Source organism: Melospiza melodia, unplaced genomic scaffold (genome assembly GCF_035770615.1).
Source record: "Melospiza melodia melodia isolate bMelMel2 unplaced genomic scaffold, bMelMel2.pri scaffold_311, whole genome shotgun sequence".
In the NCBI taxonomy this organism is placed as follows: domain Eukaryota; kingdom Metazoa; phylum Chordata; class Aves; order Passeriformes; family Passerellidae; genus Melospiza; species Melospiza melodia.
In genome coordinates, this window is record NW_026948629.1 from 60,776 (window position 1) to 83,256 (window position 22,481).

At 62.5% G+C, this 22,481-nt stretch overlaps 2 protein-coding genes across 2 annotated transcripts in view; both read left to right on the top strand.

Annotated features, from left to right (window-relative positions):
• HCFC1 (host cell factor C1) overlaps positions 1-13,290 on the top strand; it is a gene marked incomplete at its 5' end in the record, with an annotated part of 36,482 nt that extends 23,192 nt beyond the window's left edge. The window contains 21 exon segments of the mRNA XM_063182749.1: positions 147-352; positions 1,138-1,209; positions 1,211-1,426; positions 1,428-1,571; positions 1,888-2,310; positions 2,312-2,394; positions 2,396-3,021; positions 3,112-3,298; positions 4,244-4,643; positions 4,754-4,808; positions 5,508-5,674; positions 5,758-5,914; positions 6,605-6,726; positions 8,146-8,280; positions 9,130-9,225; positions 9,227-9,315; positions 11,435-11,537; positions 11,539-11,613; positions 11,615-11,735; positions 12,101-12,164; positions 13,104-13,290. Of these exon segments, the coding sequence (XP_063038819.1) occupies positions 147-352; positions 1,138-1,209; positions 1,211-1,426; positions 1,428-1,571; positions 1,888-2,310; positions 2,312-2,394; positions 2,396-3,021; positions 3,112-3,298; positions 4,244-4,643; positions 4,754-4,808; positions 5,508-5,674; positions 5,758-5,914; positions 6,605-6,726; positions 8,146-8,280; positions 9,130-9,225; positions 9,227-9,315; positions 11,435-11,537; positions 11,539-11,613; positions 11,615-11,735; positions 12,101-12,164; positions 13,104-13,143 (3,581 nt within the window).
• A 1,215-nt stretch (positions 13,291-14,505) lies between these two features.
• Positions 14,506-22,475, top strand: RENBP (renin binding protein; the record flags this gene model as incomplete). The annotated part of the gene is made up of 9 exons (XM_063182750.1): positions 14,506-14,520; positions 15,445-15,590; positions 16,907-16,982; positions 17,082-17,157; positions 18,081-18,330; positions 19,228-19,471; positions 19,976-20,057; positions 21,072-21,247; positions 22,452-22,475. Coding segments are annotated over exons 1-9 (1,089 nt in total), but the record flags the coding sequence as incomplete, so codon positions are not given.
• Between the last annotated feature and the right edge of the window lie 6 nt (positions 22,476-22,481).

Sequence of the window (22,481 nt, forward strand, 5' to 3'; positions counted from 1 at the left end):
GGGGTCACTGGGGTGGTCACTTGTGATCAAGGACACCGCTGGTGGGGGTGGTCACTGTCATGGGGAAGGGTCCCCAAATCACGGCGAGGGGTCACCACGGGGTCACTTTGCTGAAGGGTCACTCACTGCCCTCGTGTCCCCCGCAGGTGTGACCACGCTGGGGACGGTGACAGGGACAGTGTCCACCAGCCTGGCCGGAGGGGCAGGTGGCCACAGCGCCACGGCCTCGCTGGCCACCCCCATCACCACGCTGGGGACAATCGCCACCCTGTCCAGCCAGGTGCTGAACCCTGCGGCCATCACGGCCACCGCGGCCGGGGGCGGCCTGGGGACACCGACCATCACCATGCAGGTGAGGGGACACTGGGGACAGGGGGGACACCGACCATCACCATGCAGGTGAGGGGACACTGGGGACATTGGGGACACTGACCATCACCATGCAGGTGAGGGGACACTGGGGACAGGGGGGACACCGACCATCACCATGCAGGTGAGGGGACACTGGGGACAGGGGGGCCTGGGGACACCGACCATCACCATGCAGGTGAGGGGACACTGGGGACAGGGGGGCCTGGGGACACCGACCATCACCATGCAGGTGAGGGGACACTGGGGACACTGGGGACAGGGGGGCCTGGGGACACCGACCATCACCATGCAGGTGAGGGGACACTGGGGACACTGGGGACAGGGGGGACACTGGGGACACCAACCATCACCATACAGGTGAGGGGACACTGGGGACATTTAGGACATTGGGGACACTGATCAGTACCATGCAGGTGAGGGGACACTGGGGACAAAGGGGACACTGGGGACAGGGGCTGGGCACACCGCCCATCACCATGCAGGTGAGGGGACACTGGGGGCATTGGGGACACTGGGGACACCGCCCATCACCATATGGATGAGGGGACATTGAGGACAGGAAGGACTGGGGACATTGGGGACACTGACCATTGCCGTGCAGGTGAGGGGACACAGGGGGCATAGGGAGTACCGGGGACATTGGGGACTCTGGGGAATTCTGTGGTGACACCAAGGAAGGGTCACAGGGATTTGACACTGGCGGGGGGGGGGGCAGTGTCTGTGCTCAGTGCCACCTGCCCTGACCCCCCCCCCGTGGGGACACAGCCGGTGTCCCAGCCCACGCAGGTGACGCTCATCACCACGCCCAGCGGCGTCGAGGCCCAGCCCGTCCACGACCCTCCCCGTGTCCATCCTGGCGTCGCCGACGGCCGAAGGTCCCCCCGCGGCCACCTCGGGGGGCGGCGGCCTGGCCGAGCCCCCCCCGGCCGAGGCCACCCCGGGCACCGTCACCCTGGTGTGCTCCAACCCGCCCTGCGAGACCCACGAGACGGGGACCACCAACACGGCCACCACCAGCCTGGTGGCCAACGTGGGCACGGGGACGGGGGGCACAGCTGCAGCTGCAGCTCTGCGAGGACGCGGGCGGGGGGACGGCGGCGGTGGTGGCGGCGCCACCCCGGGCCTGCTCCAACCCCCCCTGCGAGACCCACGAGACCGGGACCACCAACACCCCCACGGCGGCGGGGACGGTGGGGACAGCGCGCTTGGGGACGCCGGGGGGGCCGCCCTGCCCCACGCAGCAGACGGTGGCCACGGGGGACGACGATGACGGCGCGGTTGTGTCCCCCCCGAAGGTGGTGGCAATGGTGGTGGTGGTGGTGGTGGCAGCGGTGTCACCTCGTGCCAAACGCAGGAGGCAGCCCCGTGCCAAACGCCCTGGGGACAGCCTGAGGTGGGGACGGTCACTGCGGCCACCACGGCGAGCTGTGAGAGCCCCGCGGGGACGCGGCTGTGTGCCAACCCCCCCTGCGAGACCCCACGAGACGGGGACAACCAACACGGTGACGGTGACAGGGGTCACAGCTCTGTTCCAACCCTCCCTGTGAAACCCACGAGACGGGGACAACCAACACGGTGACAACGACAGGGACACGGCTGTGCTCCAATCCTCCCTGCGAGACCCACGAGACGGGGACAACCAACACGGTGACAATAACAGGGTCACAGCTCTGCTCCAATCCTCCTTGTGAGACCCACGAAACTGGGACAACCAACACGGTGACGGTGACAGGGACACGACTGTGCTCCAATCCTCCTTGTGAGACCCACGAGACGGGGACAACCAACACGGTGACAACGACAGCACCGAGGCCACCCTGCTCTAATCCTCCCTGCGAGACCCACGAGACGGGGACAACCAACACGGTGACGGTGACAGGGACACGGCTGTGCTCCAACCCTCCCTGTGAAACCCACGAGACGGGGACAACCAACACGGGTGACAACGACAGCACCGAGGCCACCCTGCTCTAATCCTCCCTGTGAAACCCACGAGACGGGGACAACCAACACGGTGACAACGACGGGGGTCACGGCTCTGCTCCAACCCCCCGTGTGAGACCCACGAGACGGGGACAACCAGCACGGCCACCACCACCACGGCCACCTCGCGCCCCCCGCCCGAGTCAGGGACAGCGGCGGTGCCACCGCCTCGAGGTGTCCCCCCCTCCAACCCCCCCTGCGAGACCCACGAGACGGGGACGACCAACACGGTGACAATGACATCGTCGCAGCTCTGCTCCAACCCTCCCTGTGAAACCCACGAGACCGGGACCACCAACACGGCCACCACGGCCACCGCGGGCTCCCGGCCGGGTGACACCACCACGGCCACCAGCGCTGCCACCACGGCCACCACCTCCAGCACGGGGGGGGTCCCCGCCTTGTGCCAGCCCCCCCTGCGAGACCCCCGAGAGCGGGACCACCAGCACGGCCACCACCAGAGCGGGCTCCTCGCCCTGCCAGAGCCACCAGAGCGGTGCCACCAGCACGGCCACCACCGAGGGGGTGACGCCGCCCCCGCCCTGTGCCACCGCCGCTGCCACCAGCCCCCCCCCGCGCCTGCTCCAACCCCCCCCTGCGAGACCCACGAGACGGGGACGACGGCCACGGCCACCACGGTCACCGCCAGCATGGGCGCCAGCCAAGGTGACCCCCGAGTTGTCCCCAGATCGTCCCCAAATCGTCCTTGCTTTGGGGTGGTCGCCTCGCTGACCCCCTTCCCCGTTGTCCCCACAGAGCCCCCGCCGCCGGCTGCCAACGGGCAGGGGGAGGGGGGAGACCCCCCCCAGCGAGGCCGGGGGTCCCCCCGTGCCCCCCCCCGGGACCCCCAGCCCCGGCCCCAGCGGTGGCACCGGGACCCCCCAGCCCCGGGCGGTCACCACGGTCACTCAGTCCACGCCAGCGCCGGGGCCGGGCCGTGCCGGTGAGCAGCGGCCTTGGGGACAATGGGGAGGGGGGTTGGGGACACTGGGGAGGGGGTTGGGGACATTAAAGGGGGTTTGGGGATATTGGGAGGGGGTTGGGGACAATGGGAAGGGGGTTGGGGACACCTGGGGACGGGGGTTGGGGATATTGGGAGGGGGTTGGGGACACTGGGGGACGGGGGGTTGGGGATATTGGGAGGGGGTTGGGGACACTGGGGACGGGGGTTGGGGACATTAAAGGGGGTTTGGGGATATTGGGAGGGGGGTTGGGGACACTGGGGACGGGGGTTGGGGGACATTAAAGGGGGTTTGGGGATATTGGGAGGGGGGTTGGGGACACTGGGGACGGGGGTTGGGGACATTAAAGGGGGTTTGGGGATATTGGGAGGGGGTTGGGGACATTGGTGATGGATTTGGGGGCACTGGGAGGGGGATTTGGGGACACTGGGGAGGGGGTTGGGGGCAACTGGGAAGGGGTTTGGGGACATTGGGGAGGGGGTTGGGGACATTGGAAAGGGGGTTGAGGACATGAAAAGGGGATTTAGGGACATTGTGGGGGGGTTGGGGACACTGGGAGGAGGTTTGGGGACACTGGAGCTGGTTGGGACTGTGGTTGGGAAGGTTTTGGGGATGCGGGGAGCAGTGTTGAGGACATTAAAAGGGGATTTGGGGACGTTGTGGGGGCTTTAGGGACACTGTGGAGAGATCTGGGGACACTGGGAGGGGCTCTGGTGACACCAGGGGTGCCCTGAGCACCCTGACACCTGCCACCCGGGACCTCCTGGTGCCTCTGGATGCCCCCAAGTTCCCATTTCGGGCTGGTGGGCTGGGGTCTCTCTTCATCTCTCCCCCCCTCCAACCCTATTTCTTCTCCCCTTCCCCCCCCCCAGACCATCTCGTCGCTGACCGAATTCCCCCCCGGCACCCCCCGAGACCCCCCCAAGCACCACCACCGCCACCACCACCACCACGCCCAGCCCTCCTGGAGACCCCCACCCATCCCAGGACCCCTCCTCAGCCTCGGCCACGTCCCCGTCGCCCCCCGGGCCCGAGGCGGCGCCCGCTGCCCAGGCCGGCTCGGAGCCCGGGGGCTCCCCGGAGCCGCTGGCCGTGGTGGTGCTGCCCCCGAGCGCGGCCGAGGGCGGCCCGGCCGAGGGGCTGGCGCTGCCCCCCCGAGCTGCTGGCCGAGGCGGGGGGGGCGCGGGGGGACCCCCCGGGCTGACCCCCGAGGAGCTGGCGGTCACCGCGGCGGCCGAGGCGGCGGCGGCGGCGGCTGCGGCCAGCGAGGAGGCGCAGGCCCAGGCCCTGGCCATCCAGGCCGTGCTGCAGGCGGCGCAGCAGGCCGTCATGGGTCAGTCTGGGGGAGATTTGGGGCTTTTGCGGGGGTCCTGAGGGGCATCTAGGGGGCTCCTGAGGGGGTTTGAGGGGTCCTGGTTCCGTGGTGGTGACCCCAGGCCCAGGCCCTGGCCATCCAGGCCGTGCTGCAGGCGGCGCAGCAGGCCGTCATGGGTCAGTCCTGGGGGGAGATTTGGGGGTTTTGGGGGGTTCTGAGTGGGTTTGGGGGTGGTCACTGGGGTCTTGGTCCCATGGTTATGGGGGTCGCACACTGAGGGCCATGGTGACCCCCTGACCACGATTACCCCCATGGGATCCATTTTAGGGTGACCCCACAGGGTGGATTTTGGGGTGACCCCAGTGACCCCCATGGGATGGATTTTGGCCGACCCCAATGACACCATGGGGTGGATTTTGGGATGATCCCAGTGACCCCACGGGGTAGATTTTGGGGTGACCCCAAGGGATGGATTTTGGCTGACCCCAATGACCCCATTGGATGAATTTTGGGATGATCCCAGTGACCCCATGGCGTAGATTTTGGGGTGACCCCGGGGGTGGATTTTGGGCTGACCCCTTGGCATGGATTTTGGCTGACCCCAATGACCCCAATGACCCCATGGGATGGATTTTGGGCTGACCCCAATGACCCCATTGGATGAATTTTGGGATGATCCCAGTGACCCCATTGGATGAATTTTGGGATGATCCCAGTGACCCCACGGGGTGGATTTTGGCTGACCCCTTGGGATGGATTTTGGCTGCCCCCAATGACCCCCATGGGCTGAACTTTAGGATGACCCCAATGCCGTGTCCCACCCCTGACCTGTCCCCACCCCTGACCTGTCCCCGCCGTCTGTCCCCTCCCCGCAGGCACCTCGGAGCCGCTGGAGCCCGGCGAGCCCGGGGGGGGCCCCTCGGAGCTGGGGGGCGCCCTGGGGGTCCCGGAGGCCGCGGGGGGCGCGGGGGGGGCGCTGCCCCTGGTGCTGACCCAGCAGGACCTGGCGGCGCTGGTGCAGCACCAGCAGCACCTGGCCGAGGCCGGCACCCCCCCCGCGGCCCCCCCCCGCGCCCCCCGCCCCCGCCCCGCCCCCCCCCCGCCCCCCGCCGCCCCCCCCCCCAGGCGGCCGCGCCCCCCTCCCCATTTGCCCACCGAGGCCTTGGCCCCCGCCGACAGCCTCAACGACCCCGCGGGCGACGCCAACGGCCTGGGGGGAGCTGGGCACAGGTGCCCGGGGGGGGGCGCCCCCCCGCCGCCCTGCTGCCCCCCCCCGGCGACGGTGAGACACCTGGGGGGGGGTCTGGGGGTGTGGGACCCCCCGCCCACGGCGGTGGTGGGGGAAAATGGGGACCTTTGGGGGACCTTTGGGGGGGTGGGACCCTCACCCACGGCAATGGGGGGGGGGGGAAATGGGGTCCTTTGGGGGTGTTTATGGGGTGGGGAGGGGTCTGGCATGCCTGGGGGGGGGGTCCAGTAAGGGGGTCTGGGACCCCCTGGGGAGCACCCATTTTGGGGGGGGTCCTTTTGGGTGTGTTAATGGAGGGGGAGGGGGTCCCTTGGAGGGGTTTGAGACCCCCAGGGGGCACCCCTTTTTTGGGGAGGTCCTTTTGGGGGTGTTTATGGGGTGGGGAGGGGTCTTGTACCCTTTAGGGGGCACCCATTTGGGGAGGGGTCCCATGGGAGAATTCGGGATTCCTGGGGGGGGCTTGGGACCCCCTGAGGGGGGGGGCACCCATGGCAATGGGGGTGGGGAAAGGGCACCAATTTTGGGGAGGGGTCTTTTGGGGGGATATTTGTCGGGCCTGGGTGGGGATTTGGGGATTCCTGGGGGGTTTTGGGACCCCTTTGAGGGGCACCCCTAGGGTTGGTTTGAGCCCCCATTGCTGATATTGGAGTGGTTGGGGAATTACCAGGGGGATCTTTTTAAGCCCCCCTCCCCAATTTTTTGTGCCCCCCCCCCTTCCCCCAGGCCTGGCCCCCTCGAGCGCCTTCGTGGCCCCCCCAGGCCCCACGGTTGCCCCCAGCCCCGCCAAGCTGCAGGCGGCCGCCGCCCTGGCCGAGGTGGCCAACGGCATCGAGAGCACCCCCGTGGTGAGTGAGGGGGAAATTCACCTCGAAATCAGCCCCAAAATCATCACAAACCCACCCAAAAATCCTCACAAATCCACACAAATATCCCCCCAAAATCCTCACAAACACACCCAAAAATCCATCCCAAAATCCTCACAAACCCACCCCAAATTCACCCCCAAAATCATCACAAACCCACGCAAAAATCCCCCCCCCGAATCCTCACAAACCCACCCAAAAATCACCCCCAGAATCATCACAAACCCACCCAAAAATCTCTCCCAAAATCATCAAAAATCCACCTCAAAATCCAACCCAAAATCCTCACAAACCCACCCAAAAATCCGCCCCTCAGAATCATCACAAACCCGCACAAAAATTCCCCCAAAAATCCTCATAAATCCCCCCTAAATCCAACCAGAAATTCCCCTAAAATCTCCCTCAAAATTCTTCCAATTTGCCCCCAAATTTTCCCCCAATTTCCCCCTCATAAAATCCCCAATTTCCCCCATAAACTCCCCAATTTCCCCCCATAAAATTCCCCCTATAAACTCCCCAATTTCCCCCCCTAAACTCCCCAATTTCCCCCCATAAAATCCCCAATTTCCCCCCATAAAAATCCCCAATTTCCCCTCATAAAATCCCCAATTTCCCCTCATAAAATCCCCAATTTCCCCCTATAAAATCCCCAATTTCCCCCATAAAATCCCAATTTCCCCCCATAAAATCCCCAATTTCCCCCCGATAAAATCCCCAATTTCCCCCCATAAAATCCCCAATTTCCCCCCCATAAAATCCCCAATTTCCCCCCATAAAATCCCCAATTTCCCCCCCATAAAATCCCCAATTTCCCCCCATAAAATCCCCCAATTTCCCCCCATAAAATCCCCAATTTCCCCTCATAAAATCCCCAATTTCCCCCCATAAAATCCCCAATTTCCCTCCATAAAATTTCCCCCTATAAAATCCCCAATTTCCCCCCATAAAATTTCCCCCTCTAAAATCCCCAATTTCCCCCCATAAAATCCCCAATTTCACCTCATAAACTCCCCAATTTCCCCCCATAAAATCCTCAATTCCCCTCATAAACTCCCCAATTTCCCCCCATAAAATCCCCAATTTCCCCCCATAAAATTCCCCAATTTCCCCTCATAAACTCCCCCAATTTCCCCCCATAAAATCCCCAATTTCCCCCCATAAAATCCTCAATTCCCCTCATAAACTCCCCAATTTCCCCCCATAAACTCCCCAATTTCCCCCATAAACTCCCCAATATCCCCTCATAAAATCCCCAATTTCCCCCATAAAATCCCCAATTTCCCCTCATAAAATCCCCAATTTCCCCACGTAAAATCCCCAATTTCCCCCCATAAACTCCCCAATTTCCCCCATAAAATCCCCAATTTCCCCCTGACTCTCCCCAAACCCGTTCCCTGCCAGAAGCCGGAGCCGGGGGCGCCGCCCAAGGCGCTGCCCAAGAAGGAGAACCAGTGGTTCGACGTGGGCGTCATCAAGGGCACCACCATGATGGTCACCCACTACTTCCTGCCCCCCGACGACGCGCCCCCAGCCGACGTGAGTGACCCCGGGCGTGGGACAGACGTGGGGACACGGGGACAGACATGGGGACACAGAGACAGACATGGGGACAGACATGGGGGCGTCATCAAGGGCCACCACCATTATGGTCACCCACTACTTCCTGCACCCCTGGCCGATGTGAGTAACGTGGGACAGACGTGGGGACACGGGGACAGCCCTGGGGACACAGAGACAGACATGGGGACAGCCCTGGGGACACGGGGACAGACAGACATGGGGACAGACAGACGTGGGGGCGTCATCAAGGGCACCACCATGATGGTCACCCACTACTTTACTTCCTGCACCCCTGGCCGATGTGAGTGACTTGGGACAGACATGGGGACACAGGGACAGACGTGAGGACATGGGGACAGCCAGGGACAGCTCTGGGACAGGCTGGTGGCATTGGAGACACCCATAGGGACAGCCCTAGGACAGCTCCATGGCCCTGGGGACACCCCTGGGTCCGTCCTGTGTCCCCACAGGTCGGGGGCTCGGGGTTCCCAGGCACTGTCCCCTCATGTCCGGGGGGTTTTCTCTGTCCGTGCCCCTGGCTCTGGGGTGGTTCCTGTGTCCCTGTCCCTGGCTCTGGGGGGGTTCCTGTCCCCATGGTGTCCCCACGGTGTCCCCACGGTGTCCCCCTGTCCCCTCAGGATGACACCTCGGGGGTCCCAGACCACTCGCAGCTGTGGTGCCATGGGCTGTCCCCCATGTTGGGGGTTCCTGTGTCCGTGCCCCTGGCTCTGGGGGGTTCCTGTGTCCATATCCCTGGCTCTGGGGGGGTTCCTGTCCCCCATGGTGTCCCCACGGTGTCCCCACGGTGTCCCCCTGTCCCCTCAGGACGACGCCTCGGGGGTCCCGGACCACTCGCAGCTGCGCCGCCAGGAGCTGCAGCCGGGCACGGCGTACAAGTTCCGCGTGGCCGGGCTCAACGCCCTGCGGCCGCGGGCCCTTCTCGGAGCTGTCGGCCTTCAAAACCTGCCTGCCCGGCTTCCCCGGGGCGCCCTGCGCCATCAGATCAGCAAGGTGACCCTGGCAGAGACCCCAGACCCAAAACAGGGACCCCAGACCCATAACAGAGACCCCAACTTATGGGGAACTCGTAACATCAACCCAACCCCAACCCCAACCTGACCCAATCCGACCCTATCCCTGCCCGGCTTCCCCGGGACACCCTGACCCCAGACCCACAGCCTGACCCATGGCAGGGACCCCAGACCCACGGCCTGACCCATGGTAAAGACCCCAGACCCATTATAGGGACCCCAGACCCATTATAGGGACCCCAGACCCATGGGGGAGCCCATAACATCAACCCCAACCCAACCCGATTCAACCTGACCCTATCCCTACCCGGCTTCCCTGGGGCGCCCTGCGCCATCAAAATCAGCAAGGTGACCCTGGCAGAGACCCCAGACCCAAAACAGAGACCCCAGACCCATAACAGAGACCCCTCCCCATGGGGAGCTCATAGTATCAACCCCGACCTGACCTGACCCCATCCCTGCCCGGCTTCCCCGGGGCGCCCTGTGCCATCAAGATCAGCAAGGTGACCCCAGACCCACGGCCTGACCCATGGCAGGGACCCCAGACCCATTATAGGGACCCCAGACCCACGGCCTGACCCATGGCAGGGACCCCAGACCCATTATAGGGACCCCAACCCACGGGGGAGTCCATAACATCAACCCCAACCCAGCCCCATCCCTGCTCGGTTTCCCCAGGGCGCCCTGCGCCGTCAGGGTCAGCAAGGTGACCCCAGACCCACCATGGGGACCCCAGACCCACCGTGGGGACCCCAGACCCACCATGGGGACCCCAGACCCACCGTGGGGGCCCTCTTGTGTCCCCCCATGTCCCCCACCTCCCATAGCCCCTTGTACCCCCCATGTCCCCCAACTCTGTGTCCCCCCAAGTCACTCTGTCCCTGCCATAACCCTGTCCCTGTGTCTCCGTGTCCCCCTGTCCCTGTGTCCCCCTGTCCCTGTGTCCCCTGTCCCTGTGTCCCCCCCATGTCCCTGTGTCCCCCCCGTGCCCCCTCCTTCCCCCCGACCCCATGTCCCCTTTCTCCCCCTCGTGTTCCCTGACCCCTCTGTCCCCCCATGTCTCCCTGTCCCCCTCATGTCCCTGTGTCCCCTCATGTCCCCTGTCCCACCTGACCTCCTCATGTCCCCCATACCCTCCTGACCCCTCTGTCCCCCGTGTCCCCCCATGTCCCTCTGTCCCCATAACCCCTGTCCCCTCTGACCCTCTCCCCCATGTCCCCTCTGTCCCCCCATGCCCCCCTGACCCCTCCATGTCCCCCATGCCCCTCTGTCCCCCTCATGTCCCCTGTTCCCCCAATGCCCTCATGTCCTCCATGCCCCCCTGACCCCGTGTCCCCCCATGTCCCCTTTGTCCCCAGTGCCCCCCCGACCCAGTGTCCCTTGTGTCCTCCCTGACCCCATGTCCCCTGTGTCCCTCCTGACACCCGTGTCCCCTCTGTCCCCACCATGTCCCTTCGACCTCCCTGATCCGCTGTCCCCCACACCTGACCCAGTGTCCCCCCATGTCCCCCTGACCCCCACCATGTCCCTGTGCCCCCAACACCTGACCCGTGTCCCCTCTGTGTCCCCTTTGTCCCTCCATGTCCCCCATGTCCCCCACACCTGACCCAGTGTCCCCATGTCCCCCTGTCCCCCCATGTCCCCGTGCCCCCCACCCCTGACCCGTTGTCCCCTCTGTGTCCCCTCGGTGTCCCCAGAGCCCCCCAATGTCCCCCTGTCCCCCACACCTGACCCAGTGTCCCCCATGTCCCCCTGACCCCCACCATGTCCCCTAACCCCGTGTCCCCTCTGTGTCCCCCATGTCCCCCTGTTCCCCCATGTCCCTGTGTCCCCCACACCTGACCCAGTGTCCCCTCTGTGTCCCCTGTGTGCCCCATGCCCCAGTGTCCTCCCATGTCCCCCTGTCCCCCTATGTCCCTGTGTCCCCCCTAACCCCGTGTCCCCTCTGTGTCCCCCATGCCCCAGTGTCCCCCATGTCCCTCCTGACCCAGTGTCCCCCCATGTCCCTGTGCCCCCCACACCTGACCGTTGTCCCCTCGGTGTCCCCCCATGCCCCCCCCCCCCACACTGACCCGTTGTCCCCCTCGGTGTCCCCAGAGCCCCGACGGGGCGCACCTGACGTGGGAGCCGCCGTCGGTGACGTCGGGGCGCATCGCCGAGTACTCGGTGTACCTGGCCATCCAGGGGGGGCCCGGGGGGGGCCCCGAGGCGCGCGGGTGGGGGCGCCCAGCTGGCCTTCATGAGGGTCTACTGCGGGCCCAGCCCCTCGTGCCTGGTGCCAGGCCTCCAGCCTGGCCAGCGCCCACATCGACCACACCACCAAGCCGGCCATCATCTTCCGCATCGCCGCCCGCAACGACAAGGGCTACGGGCCCGCCACCCAGGTGCGGTGGCTGCAAGGTGGGTCTGGGGGCTCTGAAATGAGTCTGGGGGCTCTGAAACGAGTCTGGGGGCTCTGAAATGAGTCTGGGGGCTGCCAGGTGGGTCTGGGGGCTCTGAATTGAGTCTGGGGGCTGCACACACCTGGGGGAGGCTGTGGGAGCAGCATTGTCCCCCTGCAGTGACAAGGGCTACGGGCCCGCCACCCAGGTGCGGTGGCTGCAAGGTGGGTCTGGGGACTGCCAGCTGGGTCTGGGGGCTCTGAAATGAGTCTGGGGGCTCTGAAATGAGTCTGGGGGCTGCCAGGTGGGTCTGGGGGCTCTGAATTGAGTCTGGGGCTGCACACACCTGGGGGTCCCCCCTCACCCCCTGATGTCCCCCCCCAGAGTCGAGCAAGGACGGAGCCGCCGGGAAACCGGGCAGCAAACGGCCCCTGGCGTCCCCTGACCTGTGAGTGGGGGTCTCTGGGGGGATCTTTGGGGGTCCCTGGGGGGATCTTTGGGGGTCCCGAGGGGTCTGGGGGGATCTTTGGGGGGATCTTTGGGGGTCCTTGAAGGGTCTGGGGGGATCTTTGGGGGTCCCCGAGGGGTCTGGGGGGATCTTTGGGGGTCCCTGGGGGGATCTTTGGGGGTCCCCGAGGGGTCTGGGGGATCGTCGGGGGTCCCCGAGGGGTCTGGGGGTTGTTTAAAGGGGGGAATCTGGGGGTCTGGGGGCTTTTTGGGGGTCCTGGACAGGTCTGGCTGTTTTCTGGGGGGGCTGGGGGTTGTTTTGAGGGGTCTCAGAGGGGGTTTGGGGGGTCCTTGAGGGGTCTGGGGGCTTTTTGGGGGTCTCAGAAGGGTCTGAGGGTTGTTTGGAGGGGGAATTTGGGGTCTGGGGGCTCTTTTGGGGGTCTGGGGGTTGTTTTGAGGAATCTGGGGGGGTGTTTGGGAGAGAATTTGGGGTCTGGGGCTTTTTTGGGGGTCTCAGAAGGGTCTGAGGGTTGTTTGGAGGGAGGAATTTGGGGTCTGGGGGCTTTTTGGGGGTCCTGGAGGGGTCTGGGGGCTTTTTGGGGGTCTCAGAAGGGTCTGAGGGTTGTTTGGAGGGAGGAATTGGGGTCTAGGGGCTCTTTTGGGGGTCTGGGGGGTGTTTTGAGGGGTTTGGAGGGGGGAATTTGGGGTCTGGGGGCTCTCTTGGGGGTCTGGGGGTTGTTTTGAGGATCTGGGGGGTGTTTGGGAGAGAATTTGGGGTCTGGGGGCTTTTTGGGGGGGGTCTTTGTGGCTGTGAAGGAGTTTTGGGGGGGGTCCTGAGGGGCTGCACTGGGGGGTCTGGTCATGATTTGGGATTTTTTTTTTGGAGTTATTTTGAGGAGGGGTCTCCATCAAACCCCCTCCCCAATTTCCCCCCCCTCAGGAAATCCGCTCCAAAGAAGCCCAAGGCCGAAGGGCAGTGAAGGACCCCCGGGACCCCCCCCCCCAAAAAAAAACCCACAAAAACCAACAAAAACAAAAACAAAAAAAAAAAAACGGGGACCCCTCCCCATTTTAACACCCCCCAAAAAACGTCCCCAATGGGGGGGGATTTTTTTGGGGGGGGGGGTGTGGGAAATTTTGGGGGTCCCCTCACCTTGTGGGGGAGGGGAGGGGGTCGAGGGGGGGGGCGGGGCTTTTTTTTTTACCTGTTGCAGTTGCTGGAATGAAAAAGTTTTGTACAACGCTGCCCCTCCCCCCTCCCTCCCCCCCCCCCCAAAAAAAAAAAAAAACACAAAAATCCCCCTCCCCCCCCCCGGGACCCCTCCCCCACCCTGTACAGACCCCGCCCCCCCCCGGCCGGGGGTGGGGGGAGGGGGAGGGGGGGCCCCCCTGTGTATCATAGTGGGGGGGGGAGGGGAAAATTTAAAAAAAAACGCCCCCCCCCCCCAAAGCCCCCTCCCCTCCCCCACCCCGAGTGTTGTGTCCGTCGTTTTTGTGCTATTTTGAAAATTAAAAAAAGACATTTTTTTGGAGTAAAAGTTGAAAGAAATTGGGGGTTTGGGGGGTTTTGGGGGGGTTGGGGTACCCCCAGGGGAATTGGGGGTCTGGGGGGGGAAATTTTGGGGGTCCAAGAGGGTCTTGAGGGGGGTTCTGGCCGTTCTGGACCCCTCAGTTTTGGGTCTGGGAGGGGAAATTTTGGGTCTGGGGGTCACTTTGGGGGTCCTGAAAGGATTTTGGGGGTCTCCAGCCCTTTGAACCCCCCCAATTTTGGGTCTGGGAGGGGAAATTTGGGGATCCAGGAGGGTCATGGGGGGGGTTTTGGCTGTTCTGGACCCCCCAGTTTTGGGTCTGGGGGAAAATTTTGAGTCTGGGGGTCACTTTGGGGGTCCTGGGGGTGTTTCGGTGGTCTCCAACCCCTTTGAACCCCCCCAATTTTGGGTCTGGGGGGGAAATTTTGGGTCTGGGGGTCACTTTGGAGGTCCTGAAAGGATTTGGGGGGTCTCAAGCCCTTTTGAACTCCCCAATTTTGGGTCTGGGGGGGAAATTTTGAGTCTGGGGGTCACTTTGGGGGTCCTGGGGGTGTTTCGGTGGTCTCCGACCCCTTTGAACCCTCCCAATTTTGGGTCTGGGGGAGTCCTAACGCTAGAGGGGCGTGGTCATCTGGCAGTGGGCGTGGTCAAGCGGCGGAAAGGGGCGTGGCCAGGAAGGGGGCGTGGCCGTGTCGCGAGGTCTCGTGACTGGCAGCGGTCGCGGTCGGTCCGGAGGGGGGGGGGGGGGCGATTTTGGGGACCCCAAAAGGGGCCGGGGGAGGTTGGGGGGGGGTCCTGGGTGGGTGAGGGTCCATGGGGACCCCCGGGGTGGGGGCTGGGGGGTTTGGGGGAGATTTTGGGGACCCCCCGGGTGGGGTTTGAGGGGCTGGGGGGGGTTTTGGTGACCCCAAATTGGGGCTGGGGGGGATTTTGGGGGTCTGGGGGGGTTCTGAGGGGACCCCCGGGTGGGAAATGGGGCTGGGGGCGGTCCATGGGGTGTGGGGGGTCGGGGGGTTTTGGGGGGAATCAAGGGGATTTTGGCGACCCCCCCCCCCCCCCAGGGCTGGGCTGAGGGGGGATTTGGGATCGAGGGGGATTTGTGGGGCTGGGGGCTCCCTGGGTGGGTATGGGGGGTTATTTGTGGGTCTGGGGTCCCACGGGTGGTTCTGAGGGGTTATTTGTGGGTCTGGGGGCTCCGTGGGTGACTCAGGGGGGTTTCTGTGGGTCTGGGGTCCCAGAGGTGGGTATGGGGTGGATTTGTGGGTCTGGGGTCCCACGGGCTGGGTCAGGGATTATTTGTGGGTCTGGGGTCCCACGGGCTGGGTCAGGGATTATTTGTGGGTCTGGGGTCCCACGGGCGGTTATGGGGGGGTATTTGGGTCTGGGGTCCCACGGGCGGTTATGGGGGGTTATTTGTGGGTCTGGGGTCCCACGGGTGGTTATGGGGGTTGTTTTTGGGTCTGGGGTCCCACGGGTGGTTATGGGGGTTGTTTTTGGGTCTGGGGTCCCACGGGCGGTTATGGGGGTTGTTTTTGGGTCTGGGGTCCCACGGGCGGGTATGGGGGTTATTTGTGGGTCTGGGGTCCCACGGGCGGTTATGGGGGGTGTTTTCGGGTCTGGGGTCCCACGGGCAGTTATGGGGGTTGTTTTTGGGTCTGGGGTCCCACGGGCGGTTATGGGGGGTTATTTGTGGGTCTGGGGTCCCACGGGCGGTTATGGGGGGTGTTTTCGGGTCTGGGGTCCCACGGGCAGTTATGGGGGTTGTTTTTGGGTCTGGGGTCTCACGGGCGCCCCCTCCCCAGCCATGGAGGAGCTGCGGGCGTGGCGGGCCGCATCGCGGCCGAGCTGGACGCGGTTGTGGCGTTCTGGGAGCGGCACTCACACGACCCCGAGCACGGGTGAGGCTGGGACCCCCGAAAACGGCCCCGGGACCCCCGAAAACACCCCCAGGAACCCTCTGGGACCCCCAAAAACGGCCCAGGGACCCCCAAAACACCCCCGGGACCCCGAAAACGGCCCCGGGACCCCCGAAAACGGCCCCGGGACCCCCGAAAACACCCCCGGGACCCCCAAAAACGGCCCCAGGACCCCCCAAAACAGCCCCGGGATCCCCAAAAACGGCCCCGGGACCCCCGAAAACACCCCCAGGAACCCTCTGGGACCCCCGAAAACGGCCCCGGGACCCCCGAAAATATCCCCGGGACCCCCAAAAACGGCCCCGGGACCCCCGAAATACCCCCAGGAACCCTCTGGGACCCCCAAAAACGGCCCCCGGGACCCCAGAAACAGCCTTGGGAACCCCAAACAGCCCAGAGACCCCCAAAAACACCCCCAGGAACCCTCTGGGACCCCCAAAAACCAGCCCAGGGACCCCAAAACCATCCCCGGGACCCCAAAAACAGCCCCGGGAACTCCAAAACAGCCCAGAGACCCCCAAAAACACCCCCAGGAACTCCAAAACAGCCCAGAGACCCCCAAAATCACCCTCAGGCACCCCAAAAACAGCCCTGGGACCCCCAAAACAGCCCAGAGACCCCCAAAAACACCCCCAGGAACTCCAAAACAACCCTGGGACCCCCAAGAACCACCCCAGAGACCCCAAAATCACCCTCAGGAACCCCAAAAACAGCCCTGGGACCCCAAAAACACCCCCAGGAACCCCAGTATAGCCCCGGGACCCCCCTAAACACCCCTGGGACCCCCCAGAAACACCCCTGGGACCCCCAAAATCACCCTCAGGAACCCCAAAACCATCCCCAGGACCCCAAAAACAGTCCAGAGACCCCCAAAAACAGCCCTGGGACCCCAAAGAACCACCCCAGAGGACCCCCAAAATCACCCTCAGGAACCCCCAAGAACAGCCCCAGAGACCCCCAAAAACAGCCCCAGGAACCCCAAAATAGCCCCGGGACCCCCAAAACAGCCCAGAGACCCCCAAAAACACCCCCCAGGAACCCCAAAAACAGCCCCGGGACCCCCCTAAACACCCCTGGGACCCCCCAAGTGCCCCCCACAGCCCCACAGGGGACTCCGAGCTCTGGGGTCCCCCAATTTCCCCCCAAATCCCCCCCAAGTGAGTCCCAAAAATGAACCCAGGACCCCCCAAGCTCCCACAGGAGTCACTCAAGGCCCCCCAAGTACCCCCCAAATTCCCATAGAGGACCCCCAGGACCCCCAAGACCCCCAAATTTCCCCCCCAAATTTCCCCCCCCAGGGGTTTTTTCTCCTGCCTGAGCCGCGACGGTTCCGTCTACGACGACACCAAATTCGTGTGGCTGCAGGGCCGCCAGGTCCGTGTGGGGCTGGGGGCGCTGGGTGGGACCTGGGGGGGCTCCGGGGACCCCCCCGGGACCCCCCTGAACCCCCCCAATCCCCCCCTGCACCCCCAGATCTGGGTCTATTCCCGCCTGTACCGCACCGTGCCCCGGTTCCGCCGGCCCGAGCTGCTCGAGGCGGCGCGGAAAGGTGGGGAGGGGTCCCGGGGGGATTTTTGGGGGGGATTTTGGGGCAGCTCCCACATTTACCCATTTTAGAGGCAGTTCCACCTTTTTAGCATCCCCAAATTTCCCCACTTTTACCCCAAATTCCCCCAGTTTTCCCCCATTGCTCCACTTTTCCGTTTGAATTTTGAGTTCAATTCCTCCTTTTTTCCTCCCCCCAAATCCCCAAATTTTCCCCCAGTTCCCCCACTGATCTCTGTGGGTGCAATCCCCCCTTTTTTCCCACCCCAAATTTCCCAAAATTCCCTGAAATTCCCCAGTTCCAGCCAGGGAGTTCCAACTCCGCTGATCTCTACGAGTGCAACTCCCCCTTTTTCCACCCCCATAATTCCCTCCAATTTTCCCCCGATTTCCCTCAAAATCCCAAATCCCCCAAATGTCCCGAATTCCCCCAAATCTCCCTCATTCCCCCAAATCTCCTGAATTTCCCCGAATCTCCCTCATTCCCCCAAATCTCTTCAATTTTCCCAAATTTCCCAAATTCCCCCAATTTTCCCCCAATTTCCCTCAAAATCCCAAATCTCTTGAATTTTCCCAAATCTCCCTCATTCCCCCAAATCTCTTGAATTTTCCCAAATCTCCCTCATTCCCCCAAATCTCTTGAATTTTCCCAAATTGCCCAAATTCCCCCCAATTTTCCCCCAAATCTCTGAATTTTCCCAAATTTCCCAAATTCCCCCAATTTTCCCCCAAATTCCCCCACCCATCTCAACGCCTGCAATTCCCCTTTGGCCGCTAAGCGGCGCTGCCCCCATTGATCTCTATGGGGGGCGCCCCCAATTTTTTATTTTTAATTTTTTTTTTCCGCCCCCAAAAATTCCTCCGAAATTGGCCCAAAAAATTGGCCCGAAATTGGCCAAAATCGGCGGAATTTGGCGCAAATTTCAGCCGGGGAGTTCCTGGAGAGCCACGTGCGGCCGGAGCCCGGCTCGAGCCGCGCCGCGTTCGCGCTGAGCCGGGACGGGCGCCCGGTGCGGCTCCAGCGCAGCTTCTACAGCGAAGCGTTCTGCGCGCTGGGGCTGGACGAGCTGGGCCGGGCGGCGGGCGAGGGGCGCTACCGGGTGAGACCCCTCCCCAAATTAACCCTGGGACTGGGGGAGACCCCTCCCCAAATTAATGACCCGGGACCGGGGGAGACCCCTCCCCAAATTAACCCGGACCCCTCCCCAATTAACCCCGGGACCGGGGGAGACCCCTCCCCAAATTAACCCCGGGACCCCTCCCCAAATTAACCCTGGCACCGGGTGAGACCCCTCCCCAAATTAACCGGGACCCCTCCCCAAATTAACCCTGGGACCGGGGGAGACCCCTCCCCAAATTAATAACCCGGGACCGGGTGAGACCCCTCCCCAAATTAACCCGGACCCCTCCCCAAATTAATCCTGATCCCCGGGACCGGGGAGACCCATCCCCAAATTAACCCGGACTGGGTGAGACCCCTCCCCAAATTAACCCTGACCTCCGCGACTGGGGGAGACCCCTCCCCAAATTAATAACCAGGACCCCTCCCCAAATAACCCCAGGACCGGGGGAGACCCCTCCCCAAATTAATCCCGGGACCGGGTGAGACCCCTCCCCAAATTAATAACCCGGGACCCCCTCCCCAAATTAACCCTGGGACCCCTCCCCAAATTAACCCTGGGACTGGGGGAGACCCCTCCCCAAATTAATAACCCGGGACCCCTCCCCAAATTAACCCTGGGGCCGGGTGAGACCCCTCCCCAAATTAATAACCCGGGACCCCTCCCCAAATTAACCCTGGGGCCGGGTGAGACCCCTCCCCAAATTAACCGGGACTCCCCAGATAACCCCTGGGACCGGGTGAGACCCCTCCCCAAATTAATAACCCGGGACCGGGGAACACCCCTCCCCAAATTAACCCTGGGACCCCTCCCCAAAACACCCCTGGGACCCCCGAGATCCCCCCCAAAGCCCCCTGAGATCCCCCCAAAACACCCCTGGGACCCCCCAAACCCCCCCTGGCACCCCCGAGCCCCCTCCCCAACCCCCCCTGAGCCCCCTCCCCATTCCGCAGGCCTGGGCGCGGCGCTGGGCCGGCGCCGTGTGGGGCTGGGCCCGGGGGGCTCCCATGGAGTTGGGGCGCCCCGCGGTTTTCGGGGACCCCCCCCCAGCAGGCGCTGGCCCAGGCCATGATGGTGCTCAAGGTGGGGCTGCAGCTCTGGGGGGACCCCCGGAGGGACCCCCAGAACGAGCCCGAGACCCCCGAGGCCGAGGCCATGGCGGAGTGGGGGGCGCGGCACGTCCTGATGCACCTGCAGGTACCCCAAAATCACACCTGGGGGACCCCCAAAATTCATCCTGGGACCCCCAAATTCACCCCCAAAATCACACCTGGGGACCCCCAAATTCACACCTGGGACCCCAAAATTCACCCCCAAATTCACCCCCAAATTCACACCTGGGGACCCCAAATTCACCCCCAAATTCACCCCCAAATTCACACCTGGGACCCCCAAATCACACCTGGGGACCCCCAAATTCACCCCCAAATTCATCCTGGGACCCCAAAATTCACCCCCAAATTCACACCTGGGGACCCCCAAATTCACCCCCAAATTCACACCTGGGGACCCCCAGAATTCACCCCCAAATTCACCCCCAATTTCGGGGTCTCTCTCCCCCATTTTGGGGTCTCTCTCCCCCATTTTGGGGTCTCTCCCCGGTTTGAGGGTGTCCCCAATTTCGGGGTGTCCCCAATTTCGGGGTCTCTCCCCCCAATTTCGGGGTGTCCCCAATTTGGGGTCTCGGTTTTGGGGGTGCAGCGCGGGGACTCGGTGGTGCTGGAGAACGTCAGCCCCGAGGGGGAGGAGCTGCCGGGGAGCCTCGGGCGCCTCATGAACCCCGGTGAGGGGGGGACCCCAAAATGGGGAGGGGGGACCCCAAAATGGGGAGGGGGGGGCCTGAAATGGGGGACCCTGAAATGGGGAGGGGGGACCCCAAAATGGGGAGGGGGACCCCAAATGGGGACCCTGAAATGGGGAAGGGGGCACTGAAATGGGGAGGGGGAGCCCAGAATGGGGAGGGGGACCCCAAAATGGGGAGGGGGACCCCGAGTTTGGGGGTTTGAAGTTTGATTTTTGGGGGGAAATCCCGATTTTGGGGGGTGTTGATCCCAATTTTGAGGGGGGGGGGGATTTCCCCAATTTTTTCCTCTTTTTTTTTTGTCTTTTCCCCCAATTTTTCAAAATTTTTTCTCATTTTTTCTCTTTCTTCTCTTTTTTTTCCCTCATTTTTGCCAATTTTTTTCCACTTTTTTCTCTACTTTTTTCTCATTTTTTCTTTTTTCTCTTTCCTCTTTTTTCTCTTTTTCTCCTGATTTTCCTCAATTTTTTCCTCTCTTTTTTGTTGCTCTATATTTCTTCCTTTTCCTCAATGTTTTGCTCTTTTTTTCTTTTTCCCTTTCTTTTTCCTCTTTCTTTTCTCTTTTTTCTTCCCCCCCCCCATTTTTTCTCCCTCTTTCCCCCAATTTTCCCCCCATTATTTCCCCTTTTTTCTCCCTCTTTTCCCCCATTTTCCCCCAATTTTTCTCCCCTTTCCCCCCCAATTTTCCCCCCATTTTCCCCACATTACTTCCCCATTTTTTTCTCCCTCTTTTCCCCCATTTTCCACCGATTTTTCTCCCCTATTTTCCCCATTTGCCCCCATTTTTCCCCATTTTCCCTCCATTTTTACCCCTCTTTCACCCATTTTTTCCCTCTTTCCCCCCATTTTCCCCCCATATTTTTTCCCATTTTTTCTCCCTCTTTTCCCCCATTTTCCCCCGATTTTTCTCCCCTTTTCCCCCCAATTTTCCCCAATTTTTCCCCCCCATTTTCCCCCTTTTTCCCCCCAATTTCCCCCCGTTTTCGGGGTGCCCAGGGCACGCTCTGGAGGCGGCCTGGCTGCTGCTGCAGTTCTCGGGGCGCCGGGGGGACGCGGCCCTGGGGGCTCGGGCGGTGGCGGCGCTGCTGGAGGGACCCCTGAGGGGGGGCTGGGACCCCCAGCACGGGGGGCTCTTCTCGTTTCTGGACGCCGACGGGCACTGCCCCACACAGGTAACCCCAAATTCACACAGGGAACCCCAAAATCCACACAGGGAACCCCAAAATGTACCTGGGACCCCAAAATCTACCTGGGACCCCAAAATCTACCTGGGACCCCAAATTCACACAGGGAACCCCAAAACCCCACACAGGTAACCCCAAAATCTACCTGGGACCCCAAAATCTACCTGGGACCCCAAATTCACACAGGGAACCCCAAAAATTCACCTCAAAAATCCTAAAAAAAAAACCCCAACTTGGATGCTTGAAAATGGCACCCAGGGACCTCAAATCCCACCTGGGACCCCCAAATCCCACACAGGGAACCCAAAATCTACCTGGGACCCCCCAAATTCACACACAGGGACCCCAAAATCCTACCCCAAATCCCACACAGGTAACCCCAAAACCCACCTGGGAACCCCAAATCCCACACAAATCCCACACAGGTAACCCCAAATTCACACAGGAAACCCCAAAATGTACCTGGGACCCCAAAATCCTACCCCAAAACCCCTCACAGGTAACCCCAAAACCCCACACAGGTAACCCCAAATTCACCTGGGACCCCAAAATTCACACAGGGAACCCCAAATTCACACCCAGGGACCCCAAAATCCTACCCCAAATTCACACACAGGGGCCCCTGAGGGGGGGCTGGGACCCCCAGCACGGGGGGCTCTTCTCCTTCCTGGACGCCGACGGGCACTGCCCCACACAGGGAACCCCAAATTCACACAGGGAACCCCAAAACCTACCTGGGACCCCCAAAATCCCCACACAGGTAACCCCAAATCCCACACAGGTAACCCCAAAATTCACCTCAAAAATCCTAAAAAAAACCCCAACTTGGATGCTTGAAAATGGCACCCAGGGACCTCAAATCCCCCCTGGGACCCCAAATCCCACACAGGTAACCCCAAATCCCAACACAGGTAACCCCAAATTCACACAGGGACCCCAAAATCCTACCCTAAAACCCCACACAGGTAACCCCAAATCCACACAGGGAACCCCAAAAACCCCACACGGGTAACCCCAAAGTGCACCTGGGACCCCCAAATCCCACACCAGTGACCTCACACCCTTTTTTTCCCCCCTTTTTTTTCCCTATTTTTCTCCATTTTCCCCCCATTTTTACCCCATTTTTTCACCATTTTTTCCATTTTTCCCCCCAGTTTTCCCATTTTTCTCATTTTTCCCCCCGTTTCCCCAGCTGGAGTGGTCCATGAAGCTGTGGTGGCCA